Source organism: Fusarium vanettenii, assembly GCF_000151355.1.
Source record: "Fusarium vanettenii 77-13-4 chromosome 2 genomic scaffold NECHAsca_18_chr2_1_0, whole genome shotgun sequence".
Classification (NCBI taxonomy): domain Eukaryota; kingdom Fungi; phylum Ascomycota; class Sordariomycetes; order Hypocreales; family Nectriaceae; genus Fusarium; species Fusarium vanettenii.
Genome location: NW_003315867.1, coordinates 2,221,799 through 2,240,028, shown reverse-complemented (window position 1 = coordinate 2,240,028; position 18,230 = coordinate 2,221,799). Strand labels below are relative to the sequence as shown.

Below are 18,230 nucleotides of genomic sequence, written 5' to 3'. Positions count from 1 at the left end.
TTGTCAAATAATTACCCATAAAGGCATCATCTCAAGCTGCCGCGTCAAATCAGCAACTTCAACAAAAACACCCCAAAACATGCTGTCATAGAAAACAATGATCCACTCCTCTCTCGTGACGTTTTAACCGGATCCGATCCGACCCAATGCCGCGTGCCTGGTCCATTCCCTTCACTGCGGACTTTGCGGAGGAGCCCGGCGTGTCGGAACCCCCCAAAGTCCGACACATCCCACCCAGCTGTAGCTTATCAGACAAGATCTTAGCTGCATGATTCAAAGGGGGGATGGAGTGCGTCATTCATCCATCAAGAGTTGCTAACCGCGTGCCTGACGATGCCGTGATGGAGCTGACGATGGCGACAAGAGAAGACGATTAGCCAGGGCAGGCTGACGAGAGAAAGATGAAACGTGGTCTGAAAATACCCTTTTTGCTGTTCCTCAGTGACTGGAGCCATGGCATTCATTCATTCATTCCTCCCATCTGCGTTGTCCAGCTCTGGATGGTTGGTTTGGTTAGTTAGAGCTACCGGTACCTTAGCGAGATGCCCCGGGCGACTCCACACCATCCATTAGCCATTCGACTTATCATGGATCCCATCCCATGGATCTCGCCCATTATTAATCCTCTTGTTGCTTGTTCTCGAGTTTCCCCTCGTCACTCTTGTCTCATCCTACAGGAGCACAACCAAACTTTCGCTGCTTCTGAGACAAGGGGGCACGGATAGCTCGGCGCAACTACAACAACTTCAAAAATATCCCATACCAAGCTTGCTTGGCCATGCACCAGTGTCTACCTTGATCGATACTGGGCTTGATAAAGCCGACTTTAGCTGCCCTCAACTGTCGCCGACTTGCGACTCCAGCCTCGAACCGAATACTGCGCCTCTATACAAGATTGCGCGCCGACCATGACGAGAGCCAAGGATCCCGCGGGGGACGCGACTATCGATGCGACCGAGACAACTCGTCTGCTTGCGACCAGCAGCATAGAAAGTAGAGATGGAGAGGGTACAGTCTCTAGTAGCGGCAGCGGCTGGGATGGCTACAAGGACTTTGAAGGCCTGCCCTGGTGGCGTAGACCGTCGGTACTGAGCCCCGGCGCGCGAGGCGCCTCTCGCGAAAGCCCCCTTTTATCTGACACGACCTCGTAGGTCTTTTGGCTGCTCGGCCCATATGTCATCTTTACCCTCGCCTTTGGAGGCGTTGTAATTCCAAAGCTCAACTTGTATGTCAGCTTCCCTCCTTGTCGCGATCAAGTTGCTTACCGGGTACAAGGATCCTTGATCTTGTTTGTAGGCAATATTTCGCCGATAAGCAAACAAATGATCCAGACTTTACCTTGAATCCTGCCTTGCTTGCGGACCCTCAGCGCAAGTTTGGGAGCGACAACCCCGAGTGCAAGATTCCAGAGGTTCAGAAGAATGTCGCTACATTCATGTTGATCATGAGCCTCTTGACAGGCTCTCTCAGCGCCATTGTCGTTCCGCGCATCGGTCACTTGTCGGATCGCTATGGTAGAGGTCGTCTCATGGCTTTTGCTTCAGTGGGAGGAGTCATGGCTGAGATGATCACGGTCCTCGCGGCTCAATTTCCTGAGGTTGTCAATTATCGGTGGATGATCCTCGGCAGCGTCTTTGATGGGTTGACAGGCTCGTTCACTGCAGGAAGCATCATGTGCTACTCTTACACGAGTGATTGCACACCACCTTCCAACCGGGCCGTCGCTCTCGGTCTCATCCAAGGCTGTCTCTTTGCTGGACTCGCCTTTGGCCCTCTGCTGGCGGGCTTCTTTATCAAGTGGACGGGCACTTCTGTCTATCTCTTCTACGTCGTGCTCGGATGCCACACAGCGTTTGCCCTCTTTGTATGGCTTGTCGTGCCCGAGTCTCTTTCCAAGAGGAAGCAGCTGGCAGCTCGGGAGAAGTGGGAAAAGGAGCAGGAGCTGCGAGTGCAAGCCTCAGGATCCTGGCTTCACACCATCCGAACTACTAATCCATTTGCACCCCTCAGGGTCCTGTGGCCTAAGGGTCCGGGGACGTCTCCTGCTCTTCGGCGCAACTTGGTGGCTCTCGCGGCTGATGATGCCATCATGATTGGTGCTCCCATTTCTGCTGGGGCCGTCATCATCTTGTATTCCGAGCTGAGCTTCGACTGGGGAAACTTGGAAAGCTCCCTGTTTATCTCAGCCCTGTCCATGGTCAGGGTCTTTATCCTCATGGGTCTACTACCCCTCATCAACTACTTTGGCCGTATTCGTCCAGCAGCTCGACTTCGTCGCGAGTCTGGAGTGGCAGCGGTGGAGAGAAACTCGGGTGCTGACAACCTGGATGTGTGGCTACTCCGCATCGCTCTCATGTCAGATGTTCTGGGAACAGTGGGGTACGTCCTCTCCCGCTCGGAAGAGTGCTTTGTGACCAGCGGTATGGTCACGGCCTTGGGTGGGTTGGGAAGTGCTACAAGTCAGGCTATCATCAGCAAGCATGTTCCCTCAGAGAGGGTAGGTCAGTTGCTGGGAGCCATTGGCATGCTGCACGCTCTGGCGAGGGTGTTTGGCCCGGTTCTATTCAACGGACTTTACGCTGCGACAGTTCGTTTCTTCCCCAAGGCCATCTTTGTCTTGCTGGCAAGTATCTTTGGAATTGGCCTGTTGGCGAGCTTCCTCGTCAGGCCCCATGGTAAGTCCATATTCTCCTGCAATTCCTGATGAGCGAGAGCTGACACGTTCCAGTTGTATGGCATGACGAGCCAGAGGAGGAGAGTGAACCACTCAACCCTGGAACTTTCGATACGGCTACTGCGCAGGTTCCTATCGACGAAGATCAAGTCCGGTTTCAGTAACTAAGTTGTCATTTCTTAATACACGATATATCACCTATACTTATACTTTGCTGTGTGTTTGGAGTTGCTGGTTTCGCATTGATACCTTTTGGCGGGACTGGGGCGATATCGGAATACAAGGAGTCGCAAGAACACGACGTAATGTATTACACATTGAATACAAGTAAATGAAGCTATCACAGTGTCTGTCCCAGGTGTAGTAACCGCAATCTGTTCGCTGTCTGTCGTGTTAGCCAACTGGTCCAAAGATGTGGGGCTCATTCTCCTACCGGGACAACGGCAATATGACCTCATAAACACTTTTCTATGTAACTTTACTCACTCACAGCAACCAACCAGCCACACCAAGACCTGACGAATCCACTGCATCAATTGAACTGTCCGATAACGGGTGAATTCGTATCATTTCACACCCGACTCTAGGCCTTTCCATTGGAGCATGCTCGCGTCTAGGGTGAGGACGGCAGCTCGGTCATTCACAACTGTCCGCTCTGTGAGAGGCATCATGACAAAAACCGGGAGAGCCATCAAATTTGGCCCGTTTGAGGTGACGAACCAGGTAAGTCGAACATTTCAAAGCACTCAACTATGTTCTGGGGCCGTTTTTCAGCGTTGAACGGGCTCAATGGCCTGGGCTCACCCAAACATCGAGTGCCTGATCTGACAACGCCAGGTCTTCTTCACAACACCATATTCCTTCGCACTGGTCAATCTTAAACCCCTCATACCAGGTCATGTCCTAGTCTGCCCGCACTCACCCCATAAACGCCTGACGGACCTCACACCCGCCGAGACAGCCGACCTTTTCACGACGGTGCAGCTGATTCAACGACTCCTCGCGCGTGCCTACTTCCCTTCACCGGAGCCGGAGGCCGGTAGTTTCTCAGTCGCAGTGCAGGACGGCGCCGATGCGGGACAGACGGTGCCGCACGTTCACGTCCACGTTGTGCCCCGGACCCCGGGCGATATGGGTGCCCCAGACGCCGTCTACGTCAAGATGGCCGGCGAGGAGGGCAACGTGGGCGGTGCGCTGTGGGACCGCGAGATGGAAAGGCCCAAGCCTGGCGGTGGTCTAAAGAGGGTGGATGATGAGGACAGGAAGCCAAGGACCGAGGAGGCCATGGTGGAGGAGGCAGAGCGGTATAAGGCGATTCTGAAGGAGATGGGCGTTGAGTGATGGTGTATAGAGTGCATTGGTATTAGAGCATGGAGTTATAGAGAATTCGCCGTCTACAGCCACACGCAAGACATCTCCGAAGACCATTTCCCAAGGCTTGGCCAAGACTTGTTCGAATGTTAAGCGTTATCTGGGTCGTGAATCGGAACTTTGGATCAAGACTGGCAAGGTTCGCCTATCAAGTGATGTTGCATTAGGGCTGAGGATGCCCAACATAGCAAGCCGGGCTTGAGCGTTGTACCCTGCTTGGGACTGATTAGCCTTGAACGATGGTTTGGCATGGGTAAAGACCGAAAGTACCGTTTTAGCGACTAAGGTCTGGCAATAGATAAAGGCAGTAGATATGAGACATACCAACAAGAGTGAAGATATGTTCACGGCTTATCACTCAGCGTCGGAGCGAAATAGGGGTTGGCTGTGGTTATGTAGAGGTTCTCTTTTATCTTAGATTGCTTGTTTACAATGTAATCAGTAACTGTCTTGGGGTAAACTGAATAGTTGATGGGATTTACCAACGAAGGTCTAAAAACAGATGTGCCACACACGCACTTCACGCCAACTAATACAGCATGAACTTAGATTATGGAATTCTTTTTAACTATGTAGCAGAACATTTGCTCTATATTCTGACTTGTTCGTACTTTTGGTCTGAGCCATTGCATTTCCCGTTATCCGCGACGCCACGCGCAAATGGTCCCATGGTGTAGGTTAGCCTGGTGCTCTATCTGGCCCGAGACCATGGTGCTGTCTAACCATGGGCTTGGAATGCCAATCCATCATCTGCCACCTGCGCACGAGACCATGGACATTAACCTTTGAGCATCGCTTATCAAGCTTTCACGACATCTCTCTAGAGTTAGTTCGATATGCAGAAGGCCACCTCTTGGCTTAAGATACGGGGAACAAGTAGGGCGCACGACTCCCGTCGCCATGACCAGCGACGTATATCCAGACCCGTTCGTATTCAAAGGAGGGGTTTGCCATGTCTTGATTAGCGCGCGAGGAGCTAGGCATGGGAAAGAATTGAGACCATTCCGACACCCATCGTCAGCCCTAGACAACTGTCTCCTCGATGGTTTCGGGGAATTCGGGGACCTTTAAAGGTGTCGCATCCGGAGGCGTGATGAAGTCGTTGATGGGCGGTTGAGGTGACATCGTCAAGGCCAAACTGTTGAGAAATCACAGACCAAGGCACAGCTAGTTGCGATACACACGTGAGCCAGGACATAGTCGCCTACCAATTCGGAAACTGTCCTCGGATGGAGCGGTGAGCACATGAAAACGGTGGGTGGTGAAGCTTTTTAGAGAATACGCGGTCTCACGGATCTGTTGCTGTGTCGAGTTTGGCTTGTTTACTTCGGTAATATCATGAAAGACCCGCACCAAACATGACACCGCCCCGATCAGAAAGTTGCGCCAGTCAAAGCTAGCAACACTATTGAGATTCATGTAACCAGTTTTGGATCCTCCCTACTTATATAGCCCGTCTCCAAATACTGCCGTCGGGTTGTCGGCTTGTTTTGACGGCATTGGAACCGACTGTTGTTTTTTTCGTGTGGGATCAAACCCCGCGAAGCACAAGCCAGCTCCAAGCTCCGAATTGCGGGGTGCAAGATGAAAGGGGGGAGAACTGGTCATCTGGTTCACTTGGTAGCGTACGGAGCTATCGGCACAATATGGGATAAGAAGCCGAGGGTAGACGGATTTCAATGGCAGTCGAAGAAATTGCTAGGCGTAACACGAGTCAAGTTCGGCTCGGAATACCCTCCGGACCTCCTCCGGGAGACCGAGTAAGAAAAAGAGATCGACAAGAGAAGGAAAAGTGCCGCTGTCGGCAATGACGACATGACGTGAAACAGGGGCTCAAATGTACCTTTTTTAACGAAAAGAACCGACCACAGCCTTTTCAGCCGCCGCAACGGTCAGCTCAGTCAGGGATGCGGTGCAGTGCAGAGTTGTTGTTGTCCAAGCCGCATTGATCGAAGCAACCAGGGCAGCTTTACTATGGCGTGTAGTTGAAAAAAAGACCCACCATCCATGACGGGGCGGGATCGAGCCAATTTAGCCGCTCGATATATACATACCCTAACTAAACCTTTGGGAGGCCGGACGGTGTGGGCCTAGACAAGTTGATTTGGCGGCTCATGGACAATCTCATGAGGGCACGAGGGCGGTTTTAGGGAGGTCGTTAGCCATGCCATGAGATCTCCCCCGCACTGCGAACGAGAGGGTTGTCGTCGTCAGGAGGCACTCTTGTTTTAATTCTCCGGTTACCTATCCATCATATGGACCAACCTCTCTCTGGTGGCGGGATTGCGAAAAAGGCGGTGGACGGTTGCTCGGGTTGGGTGCTGCGCAGGTCGGACCTGGTGGTTGCGCGCGCTAGCTACCATGGACTCTCATGAGCTAGAGAAAAGCTGGTGACTCGGCACGGAGCACCATCGGCGTTGGAACCACCTCATGGAGGCACTGGAAATTGCATGGAACCATGAATGCAGCAGCAGCAACAGAAGCAGCCGTACGGAGCATGCAGGTCAACAACCGGTGGGTCGCAACACAACACCAACGCATGTTGATCTGCGAGATAAGCCAGCTTGGTTGACTGATTTCCTCTCGTCCTCACCACCCAATCCAACTCGGCTGCCCGAGGGAGGCGTTTGTGCCTGTATCACAACGATTGCCAAGATGTACATGGCGGAAAACGGCCCGACGCCTCCTTTGCCTGCATACGGAGCAAAAAAAGACACGCAATTGGTGCTCATATCGATGGGAAAATGACAACAGGCATGGGAATTGTGGAAAATGAAAAGGGACGGACGGGAGCAAAGGAAGATGGAGGGCTGGCACCAACGTTCCGGAAGCCCAGGAAGCCATCTGGATGGATCCTTGGGTACAACAACCTGGACGGTTGCATGAAGCGAGGCAGCGGGCGGGCGCTGCGCACAGACTCCCACCATCATGAAAGCACGTTGCGACGGCATGCCTTAGTGCTGAATGCTTCCGGTTCTCGGGGCGTGGCTTTCAGGGTCGTCCTTCCATTCCTTCTGTGCTGGGCAACCGCCACTCATCCATCCATCCGTATCTCATGCTTTGCCGCAGCCTGAGAGGAACCCATCTGAGACCTCGAGATGCAGTACAGCGCTGACGTCGTTGAGCCGCATCCGTGAGCGTATCTTATCTCGTTATCAGTGTCGACATGTGATTCTAGGTATGTATCAGTGACGGAGCTTCACCGGCACTTCAGAGGACCGTGGCCTGCCATCAGGGTCCTGACTGGTTGTGGGTTTGTTGGGTTGCAGGGAACGATCTTGGTGACCTGGATCAATACGGTGCTCTCTGCATCCAACGTCAAAGCAAGAGTCAAAAAGCGTCCGAAGCGAAGAGGGGAGCAAGAGGAGGGTGGTCCGCTGCGGTTACGGGTTACGGGGCATTTTCGCCGGAGATCCAGGAAGAAGCCGGCTGTTGGGCATCGGTTTGCTTGCGTGGCGCATCGAGGCCAAGCCAAGACTTGAGTCGTTGCATAGCGCTTAGAGTTGATGTTACGAGATTGTTCGAGCGAGCAGCGGAATAACGAGGCCCGGCCATCGGCTCCGACATCTGGACGCGCCTGTAACGACAGGAGAGAATTTTCAATACCGGACAGAGGCATACACTAAGGTTGGACGCTTGGACCAGATTAACGTGGATCCAAAGAAGAAAAAAAAAAGATGGCACGGACCACTATCGGTGAACACATCCAATCACAAGCTTCAATTCGCTAGCTGCTTGCAGAATCCAGCCCGTCAGCTTCTCCGCCAGGCCCAGGTTCCAGGTTCCCCAGCCAAGCATCCACCACAAGATACCAGGCCGTATCCCCATCAAAAACTATTGCGGTTCCGTCTAGGGATGGCTTCATTTCACTTCCACTACGGGACAGCTTGTCCTACTGATCACCATGCCGACAGCCCGACAACCGTTTCGCGATGGTCCGGTCAGAAGCACAAGAGTACATTTGTCCAACGTCACGCGACACGTCTGAGGAGTTGTTGGTCCGGCCGGATTGGACTGGACGTGACTCAGATCAGCGAAGCAAACGTCGTTTCCATTACATCGCATTCATTCCTCGAGACGATAAGGACCAGGGAGGCTCTCAAGGAACCAACGGCACACGCCTGCCACTGAAACCAATTTTCTCACAACTGCTCTGCTACATACACATCCTATCCTGTCAACCAACTCCCCGAACTGAACACGCACAGCGATCAACACGCCAAAACGTCTGGGCCCCGCCAGAGCTGGCTGTCGGCGTGGAGCTTGCCCTGTCTCACTCCCGCCCGTCACCCTGGCCGCACCCGGGGTGTCGTCGAACCTTCTCTTGCATCTCTCTCTCGGCTTTCTCCCTCTGGCCCTTGCTTGGACCTGACGCAGGCAGTATGCACCTTGGAAGAAACAGCCTGCTCGGTTTTGCTCATGGCCCCACATGCATGCTGCAAACGATGGAAGCCTCCATGTTACCTTGGGCTTGTCTGAACGGGCCTTATCGGTCGCTTCTTCCTGAGCTTGAACTGACAGGCGGCGGTCTCGGTCTCCACCAAGGAGCCTTCGCCGCACTTACACGGCTCCTCCTGGCCATGGATGGTTCAAATATCTGCTCTCCCACCCTCTTCTCCGTGACTGTCTCATTGTGCTGCACACTGCTCGCTCACTTCCAAAGCAGTCTCCGTCTTCGCCTTCCTTCCAGTCGTCTTTCCTAGGCTGTGATTGCTCCAAGTTCTGCTGATTTCTTGTGAAACTCGCTCCTCGCTCTCCCAAACGAAATCTGCCTCCTGGTTACTACGAGAAACACCACGACAAGTCCACGTTCCTGCCGCGCATCAACCAGTACATCCTCGTTCGAACCAAAGCTTTGCTCTTCATTGTTACATATATCGTCTGCTTGACGATTGGCCTTGAATATCACGGGATCCTTGTGTTTGCCATTGTTTGGCATTGTTGCTCCTTGTCTGCTTCCCGGTTGAGTCAGCAGCCATGGGTGTCTTCCAGCTGACCGGTTCTCGCGATCCGGATGCATTCCCTGCCATGCAACTCTTTCTTCTCGGTGAGTTGATTGCTCTTATCCTGGGTTTCTCAAACTTGCGAGAGAGTTTCTAACAGTTACTGTCTAGCAATTGTCCGATTGGCAGAACCTATTGCCTTGACATCCATCTTTCCCTATGCCTGGGCTCTTGTCAAGGACTTTCAGATTGGCGACGAAGCCCACGCCTCGGTCTACTCAGGAATCCTCATCTCAGCCTTCTCTCTCGCTGAAGCTGCCATGGGAATGTACTGGGGTGCTCTCTCTGACCGGATAGGGCGCAAGCCTGTGCTTATCATCGGGTCTGGGGGTACTATCATTTCGATGTTGACCGTAGGACTCGCGTCAAACTTCTGGGTTGCTCTGTTTGGACGGTGCCTGGGTGGTCTGCTCAACGGGTGCGTTGCCTTTTAAAGCCATTGAGAGCGCAAACTGACGTGAAACTAGTAACATTGGCGTTATCCAAACAATGGTAGGCGAGCTTATTACAAAGCGAGAGCATGAGCGTAAGTTTACTCCCCGTCATGACATTGTCTCTGAGGCCGTGAAATCGATGAGAGCAAAGATGTGGTGTTTTCAGCCTGAAACCCCACGTGAGCTTAGGAGTCACATAAGATGCCTCTTTCACGCACGAGTCTCGCATGGACTAACAGTAATGATACAGCTCGCGCATTCTCCATTATGCCCTTCGTATGGAGTATCGGTACTATCATCGGTCCTTCGATAGGAGGACTGTTTGCGAACCCCCACCAATCGTGGCCCGAGACGTTTCCCACCGGCAGCCTGTTCCAGCGATTCCCATACCTGCTCCCCAACCTCATCTGCTCCGGACTGCTTCTCGTGAGCATCGTGCTAGGTTTCTTCCTTCTTGTGGAAACCCACCCTGATATGCAGCCCAAGCCCGTCCAGTCTGCTGAGCCTGAATACGATGCCACAGAGGAGACTGCTCTGATTCCTACTACGGATGCCCAGCCCGAGACATATGGTGCTATCGAGACCCCCGGCGAAGATTGGGACCCTCTGCTTGTCGAGGACGAGAAGGAGGTGCCCGTGACCTCTTTCAAGGTCTGGAACCGTCGTGTTGTTGGCTTCATCGTCGCCTTGTCCATCTTCACCTACCACTCCATGACGTTTGATCATCTCTTGCCCATCTTTTTCGAAGAGAAGCGCGCAGTTGCCATCGAAATGCTCCACTCTGCCTCCATCTTCCCATTCTACTCTCCCGGCGGCCTGGGACTGACTCTTCGCAACGTGGGCATGATCTTGGCTGTGGATGGCGGCATCGCCCTGTGCATCCAGGTCTTCATCTTTCCCTGGGCAGCCAACAAGTTTGGCACCTACCGGCTCTTCATTTTTGTCACCATTCTTCACCCCATCGCCTATATGCTGATGCCGATGCTTCTTCTCGTCCCCGAGGCCCTCATCTTCCCTGCCATCTACTGTTGCCTCATCGTCCGCAACATTCTCTCCATCATCCTCTACCCCCTTCTCATGATCCTCATCAAGGAGGCCACTCCCACTCCCAGCGCCCTTGGTAAGGTCAACGGACTTGCTGCTAGTGCCGGTGCAGCCTGCCGAATGATTGCCCCTCCCATCGCTGGCTACCTCTGGAGTTTGGGCAGCAAGTTTGATTGCTCTGCCCTAGCCTGGTACGGAAGTGCCATTGCCGCTGTTTTCGGAGCCATCCAGTGTTTCTATGTTCCCCGCCAGAAGAACGAGGAGCCTACTGAAGAGACTCCCTCTGTGCCTCACAAACAGAACACGACTGTCACTGTTACCGAGGTTGAGTTTTACGACTCGGAGTGAAGAGCAGATGATGATTGCTCGTAATTTGACTGATTTGAGGGTCGACATGAACCGATGACACACACTTACACCAACTCCGAGATTGCTCAACTTACGCAAGCAAGTATTGTTTTTGCCTTTTTTTTTCTCTTTTTAAGCGACACGCAAGGCGTCATGGTTTTCGGTTTTCTTTCAAGCCTCAAAAAGCAAAAAAGCTCTAGACGGTCAGGTTTATTTTGTTTCCCCTTTTTATCGGATATCCCCTGGGTCAGGTTTGGTAGCGTTGTGTTTGGGCGGGATGGATATGTGGGCGTTTTGAGATGGACTATAAAAAAAGTATTTCGACATTCAGATGTCTTGGGGTTTAGAAAAAGAGCGGGAATTAGAAAAGGGTATTATTTATGACGGTTTACTTGGGTTGTTTTAGGAATAGAGATCAATATCAAGAGTTAATAACTTGTCGCGGCCCAAATCTTATCGTGAGTGGTTAGTAGGAGCAAGACAACCCCAAGTGTCTCGAGTTAAAGTGTCTAAATTACACCCTTGAAATGGTTCTGGTTCTTTCAGAAACTAGTTAAACCTTGGGAACGAGTTTGCTAACTAATATAAAGTGTAGACTATTTCATCTGGTCTGGAGTTGCGATATTTCGGTCAATGCCCAATAAGATTTTCGCCACCCACAGAAAGTTGGAGAAGGCTCATCAATTTTTAGCACCATCAACGACACGAACAAATAACCAAGGAGAAGGAAGACAAAACATTCGCATCACAAACACACACAAAATGAAGATTGAGGAAATCACGGAAAAGATGGACGAGTCCCTCAAGGTCTCGGAGCCCACGCCAGCCTCCGAGGCCACCAAACCTCAGCTCCCGCCCGCACACACCATCGCCAGCGGCAAGACGGTTGATGAGGTGTGGGAGGATCTCAACAAGTCGCCGCTGTTCATGACGGACTTGGACGCCGCTGAGGGAGAGAATGACGATATTGCTGCGCTGCAGGCTCTTGCGTATGAGGGTACGCCGCTGGAGAACGGTGTCGACTTCAAGGAGCGTGGCAATGAGTGCTTCAAGATACGAGGGTACGTCGACGCAAAGGAGTTTTACGGAAAGGGTATTGCTATTCTCGCCGGAGAGGAGCGAAAGCGCGCAAGAGGAGAGGTTACCAAGAACCCTGACGGGGAGGAGGACTCGGAGGAGGAGATCGCCAAGCAGAAGAGCACTCTCGAGACACTCTACGTCAACCGCGCAGCATGCCACCTCGCAGTCAAGAACTACCGCAGCTGCTGGCTCGACTGCGCTGCCGCTCTACGCCTCAACCCTCGCAACCTCAAGGCCTACTACCGCAGTGCCCGCGCCCTTCTTGCCGTGGACCGCATCGAAGAGGCAGACGATGTATGCGCCCGTGGTCTCTCCCTCGACGAGTCCAACGCTTCTCTCCGCGGTGTAGCTGACGACATCATCAAGCGCGCCAAAGAGATTGATGCCCGTCGCAAGAAGGAAGCCGAGCGCGTCGCAAAGGAGAAGCGCCGCGAGATGCTCGTCAAGGCTGCTCTCCGAGCCCGCAACATCCCGACACGCACGACTTCGCAGCCGCCCGAGATGGAAGACGCGGGGATAGCGTTGGTTCCTGACCCGGATGATCCTCGCAGCGCGCTGGCGTTCCCGACCGTGTTTCTGTACCCGCTAGACCTCGAGTCGGACTTTGTCAAGGCGTTTGAGGAGACGCACACGCTGGAGGACCATCTAGGCTATGTCTTCCCTCTGCCGTGGGATAAGGAAGGCAAGTACACGCTGGCCAACGTCGAGGCCTTTGTCGAGACCCGGGAGGGAGGACTCTTAAAGATGGGCAAGAAGGTGTCGCTGCTGAAGCTTCTGGGAACGGGCAAGGTCGAGGTGGTGGACGAGGTTGTGAGGATCTTTGTCGTGCCCAAGGACAAGGCCGAGTCGTGGGTCAAGGAGCACAAGGCCAAGAGGGCAGCCGAGAAGGGTGAGGCGAGCTAGATCTGAACAGGTAGATTAAAAAGAAAAAGTACATGTGTTTATGACTTGAAGATCAACTACAAAAGAAGAGTTGCGATTGCTAATAATTAACCAGTCCATGTGTAAGTTTGTTATATGCATCTGCAGTATCCAAAGCATTCAAAGAACAAGAACCCAAACTTTTCCCCAAAAAACACCTGCCCGAGCTAGTCCATTCTATTCGCTATTTGGTCATATATCCCAAGCTTCCCATCACCATGATCGCCCTCTCAACGCCGACAAGTGTAAATCAGAGAGATGTGGCCCGCTGTCTCTTGCTTCGATGCTCATCCCTGAGCGCAGAGTCTCGGTGTACAGGTCTCAGCGAGCCCATAGCAGGAGACTCTTGATCTCGCTTGCACAGGTTGAGGAGCAGCATGGCGGCATCTTGCTGCGAGTTGTCGGTTCTAGGTTGTAGCTCAACCTTGTCTTCTCTCTGCCCGGCGGGGCTGCCCTCGGGGGTGGAGGCTGGAACTACAGAGCACATGCTCAGGTTGGGACTAGCACTGTCTCTGTAGCTGTAGTTGTAGTCCCAGTCCTCGTGTTCGAGTCGTCGCTTGGAGCCCCAGGACGAAGTGGAGAGGTTAGACCGGTGCAGTAAGGGTGGGATGCGTGGCACGGCACTGAGCCATGGATGAGGAGATGCGTAGTCTGGCTGTGGGCTCGGATGGTTGATAGGAGCCCAGCTCGAGTTTGGGCGTGATGCCACCATGTATGTAAGAGGTCCCGACCCGGTGCTCGACGCAGAGTTAGGGGCCGACATGAAGTGGTGGTCGCTCTCGTTTTCCGGCACCCACGGAGGGTTGCATACTATGCGCGACGGAAAGTGATGCTTGCGTTCTTCAGGGGCATACATGGTCTGATGGGCGTTGCCATCTCTAGGAAAGCTGGTAGCAGCGCCAAAGACAGGGGCAGCGGCGTTCAAATGCATGCGTCGAGCGATGTCGGCCTCGCGAGCGGCCTCGACAACAAGCTGCGAGTCGATGACCATCCGGCCAAACCCTTGCGAGTCGCGAGGGACGCAATCCGAAGGAAACGAAGGGCCAAAGATGGGGATGAGAGCTCCGGCGATCTCATAGCAGAATGTCGCGCAGACGGCTCTGGCGCACTGATACGGCATCCAGTAGCCTTCCACAAAAGAGTCAGCGCCATCAACACCTCCTCACCAGCGAGAAACATACCTTGAGCAGCTATGGAGCCACCTGTGATACTGTGCGTGATCTCCTTGAGACCCTGGTTGAGACCCAGCATCTTGGCTGGTATCGTCTAGATCTCGTTAGCCCATGCTGCGAAAGTGTTGTGGCATCAGGATGCTGACCTTTCCATATCGACAACACTTGAAAAAGGGAGTCATGCGCACAAGGCCGACGTTGTAATCCCACATCACAGCGTACTCGGTGTCCTGACCAGGGAGGGTGAATTCGTATCGAAAGACTGTGATCGTTAGCAGCCAACATCAATGCCCATCTCGAGTAACATACCTTCGAAGCTCTCTCGTCCCGTCTTCTCAAAGAAGTCCTTCTTGCCGCTGTTGTAAGGGATGTGAAGGCAATTCTGTTGGATGCTCCCGAGGGGCTTGACTCTGAACTTGCGCATCTCCCGGAGAGACAGCTCGTCGAGGTTGTTCTCGAAAGGGGGATAGTTGACCTGGCCTCGCAGCTTCGACTTGGCCAGGCCACCAGAGTCCTTGGACACTCGGGCAGGAGGCATTATCGAACGATTCAGCGCCGAGTTCGAGGTGTCCGTGGCAGCAGAAAACGTCGGGGACGGGGGCGTAGGACTTGGACGGAAGGAAAGGGGGCCATCCTGGCCGGGAGGGGCTGGGTTGAGGAGAGTCTTGAGTGAGAGCATAATGGAAGCCAGTCAAGTTTGTCAGATTTCCCAGAAGCCGCGATTCGAGAGGTAAACAGGATGTCCGCGGCATGCAAGAGACAAGGGACTGGTCGTAGAAGGGTGGATGAACCCGGGTGGTTTGGAGGGTACGGCGGGCAGCGGCCGTGATATACCTACTTCCGGTCTGCAGGGAAGGACAGACAAGTCGCAACGCAACAACTAGTGGAAACTCCTCGCCCTCAAGTCACTCCTCAGCTTGACAAACACGCGCCGCCGAGAGAGAGAGCGTAGTCTCGCGCCTGACAGACACACCTAGCTTGCTGCGCTGAGATGACGATGAACAAGGAACCCTGGGTCGGTCAGGCTCAGCAACTCAGGGCGCCTGCGTGAAGGGCATCTGCAACTTCAAAAAGTCGGTCACGGCTCCGTTCCCCGGTCAAGATTTCTTTGTTCTGGACGTGAGGCTCAACCTCTCAGGGGAGAGGGCTCCGTTTACCAACTTCCACCGCCTTGTCTACTAGGCAAAGCCACCAAGTGATAGATGACGAGGCCGTCAAAGGGGGGGGGCAAGGCGACGCCGAGTGACTGAAAGAGAGAGAGAGGGCTCAGGTTGGAGCCTTGGGGACAAAAGCAATGACGAGGGCTTAGGCCTGTTGGTTTGATGGCCAAAGACGCGGTCTGTCCCACTGCTGAGGTTTCTCCCAGTCGCTTCCGAGAGCTGCGCGTGAATCCCCAGAGTCCCGCTTTATTATCAAACAGCTGGAGCTCCCCCCATATGCTTCCAGGCCGTCTTCTCCGCATAAACATCAGAGACCAGAGAAACTGCGGCAGGGGGTGCAGAACTGGGGGTGGTTGGCTCAGCCCTCACGCCCTGCTATTCGTTACACTCCCGCAATGTATCTCTGGAGCCGAACCTCGCAGAGGGACGTCCGGCCGTCCTGAACACCGTGCCGTCTCAGTAGGCCATCTCGACATCTCGCCTCCCTCCCAACACGGACGTGATGCCCAGGGAGTCGGCGGGAACAGCAAATAAAGCCCAGAAGCGCAAATATGGGTGACCCCAGACCGCAAACTAGCTGTTTCGCCCTGTTTGAGCCCGCCCCACGAGGTTTTGGCAAAACTGAAGCGCCGACGGCTGCCTGCATACCACATCGTCCAGGACCCTCTACCCCAGTCCGTTTTCTGAAGCCTGTGCAACAAAGAATGACGGTCCTGCTGCCACTGAGAAGCCCGCCTTAATCTCAACACTCCCCCCGACCTTGCTCGAGTCGCCCCACGTGTCCGTATGACAACTGACAGCTACGAAGGGCACTTCTTTGCTGAGACAGGCTGGTGATTGACGTTGCCGAAGACCCTATCAGATCATTCTCCCACCGCAGCCAGTCGCAGCATGACTTGGCTCCGGTTTGTTATGACGGGACCGCCGCTCCCCAACAGGTTGCCGCCCCCTGTGCAAAAGGGCTGTGCATAGCCGTTGCATCCTACACCGGTAGTCTTTTGTCTGGTGAGGTTCGATGAGTCTTCCAGAAGTCGGTTTGCTAGCTTCTCCCTGAGGAGCTCCCTGGGAGAGACTGAAAGGAGGCCTGTCATGTTGCCGGCCCTTGATACCCACACGAGCTGTTAGGAGTACAGGCACAAGAAAAATGTCCGAGGGAACACAAGTCCATGCCCGATACGCCCGCCCCTCAGCTCCTGGGGATTGCTAGGCCCGCGCGGCCAAGTCAGTAGGTCTATGGTGCCCAAGGTCGCCATGTTGCATACTTCTTGGGCAATCATCTCGCCGAGCCGCCCTCTGTTGCGAGCTGCTGCAGTAGGCTGCATCATCAGTCATGAAGGCGTCAGGTAGGGTCTGCCCAGCAAGGAGTTTTTGGTCACCCCAATTGCCTCGATCAGTTCGCAATGGCATCCAGCTCGAGCGCCATCGTTCGAGTCAGTGACCCCTGGCAGAAATGTCAATACTGGCTCTGGCGAAATGGATCATATCTGATGCGACCAACCGACGGCTCGGGCAGCGACACAGTTCCGGGTTCGGCCTCTTGCCCTTCATCCAAGCTTCTTGCTCGATTGGTGATGGTGCAATTCAACCGCAGCCACCAGCACGCCCAGAGGCGCCAGGAAAGGGAAGAAGCAGCGGCAACGGCTGACAAGGATGTGTCCCGATAGAACACCGTCGCGGTGTGCAGATTTGGGCTAATTTGGCACTGTCTGTCTGGTTAGTCACAGTTAGTTTGTTGCCGCAGATGAGCTCCCCTCCAGATGATAGAGACCCGTCATGTTTGATCATCTGGTGAGCTCATCGGGCCGAGCTGTACACGGATTCGGCAACAACTGCTTCCACACCTCGGGACCTGGATGTGAGCAGAAGCTTCTGAGTCTCAAGGCATAGTTTCAGATGATTGTACACGATATCGATGTGGGACAGCGGGAGGCCAAGGCGAGGAACTGTCACTGCTCTCACGCGAGGTGCGACTGGAGGCGCCCACCGGCTCCCTGCATCGAATTCGGAGCATTCTGCCATTTTTCTTTCGTAGTAGGTGCTGTGGTGCTGTGAGAGTACATTGCATGTGCCGCCGTGTCCGTACGTGCTGCGTTGGACAGCTCCTTTAGGACAAAGTGGTAGGGAGGTAGAAGTCCTGGTTTCAAAAGTGGCGATTTGCAAGACCATGGCCAAATCTACTTGCAGGTAATATGCAAAACCCGAGTCTTTTGGTATCAGGTGTGTCACGAGAGGTTTGCAGAACAGGCACGTCGCTGTCGAGACTTTGGACGCTTCGAGGAACGACGAGTTGGACGACTAGGTGCGTAGAGTGATCGACGACCTAGACCCGCACTTTAGTACCACACAGAGGGAAATGAAGCTTAACGGGTACATGATGTAGAGGACGCGCCCTGCACAACGGCTGACCAAGTCAGACTGGCCTCAGGGCGACGGCCGGACCTCGTTCAGTCCCACGGGGTGATACGGCCAGCCTCAGCCAAGCTAATCTCGAAGACGGTGGAACCAGGAGAATTAGCAAGGAATGGCGTCTCGATCCAGGCAACACACGCCTCGTTGGGGAGGGCGACAGTACAGTGAGGGAGGGTTGTACATCCAGACTCGGCCCGCTCATCCAAGACGAGACCGGTGCATGTCTGACTTCGAGCTTGACAGGCTCGTTTCAAGGAATAAGCGACCGCGGGAAGACTGGCCCACAGAGAGCCAACTTCCGATATTATCAAGCTGTCGCCGTCTGTATGGGGAAGGCTCCTGTTCTGGAAAGCTTGTGGAACGTGTGGCACGAGCCGAGTGTGAGAGTGATTAGGGGCAACGGCAGTTTGTTGACATTTCCACTGAAAGAAGAAATTGGCGTTGCAAAGCAATCAAACTGAAAGAAACATTGAATCTTGAAATGATCGGGCCAGAATCTGACTTGTTGGAGGTAATCTGGGGAGTAATTTCGGTCTCTGGCAGTGGTTCGAGAGACTTGCAGAGTACAACGTCCAAGTAGGATTTCCAAACTCGAAAAGCCGGCTTTTAGAGGA

The 18,230-nt window shown here is 53.8% G+C and overlaps 5 protein-coding genes across 5 annotated transcripts; 4 read left to right on the top strand and 1 right to left on the bottom strand.

Moving 5' to 3' along the window:
• Positions 1–908: 908 nt before the first annotated feature.
• Positions 909–3,013, top strand: NECHADRAFT_66496 (uncharacterized protein; the record flags this gene model as incomplete). Its single annotated transcript, XM_003046579.1, has 4 exons — positions 909–1,085; positions 1,152–1,225; positions 1,297–2,675; positions 2,729–3,013. 4 exons carry the CDS (start codon positions 909–911, stop codon positions 2,836–2,838), a joined length of 1,740 nt encoding a protein of 579 aa, XP_003046625.1. The 3' UTR covers positions 2,839–3,013.
• A 330-nt stretch (positions 3,014–3,343) lies between these two features.
• NECHADRAFT_91080 (uncharacterized protein) lies at positions 3,344–4,015 on the top strand (the record flags this gene model as incomplete). Its single annotated transcript, XM_003046578.1, has 2 exons — positions 3,344–3,397; positions 3,512–4,015. 2 exons carry the CDS (start codon positions 3,344–3,346, stop codon positions 4,013–4,015), a joined length of 558 nt encoding a protein of 185 aa, XP_003046624.1.
• Positions 4,016–9,022: 5,007 nt separating this feature from the next.
• On the top strand, positions 9,023–10,874 carry NECHADRAFT_33959 (uncharacterized protein; the record flags this gene model as incomplete). Its single annotated transcript, XM_003046577.1, has 4 exons — positions 9,023–9,092; positions 9,160–9,466; positions 9,516–9,574; positions 9,733–10,874. 4 exons carry the CDS (start codon positions 9,023–9,025, stop codon positions 10,872–10,874), a joined length of 1,578 nt encoding a protein of 525 aa, XP_003046623.1.
• A 762-nt stretch (positions 10,875–11,636) lies between these two features.
• Positions 11,637–12,857, top strand: NECHADRAFT_91078 (uncharacterized protein; the record flags this gene model as incomplete). Its single annotated transcript, XM_003046576.1, has 2 exons — positions 11,637–12,092; positions 12,126–12,857. 2 exons carry the CDS (start codon positions 11,637–11,639, stop codon positions 12,855–12,857), a joined length of 1,188 nt encoding a protein of 395 aa, XP_003046622.1.
• Positions 12,858–13,125: 268 nt separating this feature from the next.
• NECHADRAFT_33402 (uncharacterized protein) lies at positions 13,126–14,726 on the bottom strand (the record flags this gene model as incomplete). Its single annotated transcript, XM_003046003.1, has 4 exons — positions 13,126–14,003; positions 14,057–14,141; positions 14,194–14,309; positions 14,357–14,726. The coding sequence occupies 4 exons, from the start codon at positions 14,724–14,726 to the stop codon at positions 13,126–13,128; spliced, it is 1,449 nt and encodes a 482-aa protein (XP_003046049.1).
• Positions 14,727–18,230: the final 3,504 nt, after the last annotated feature.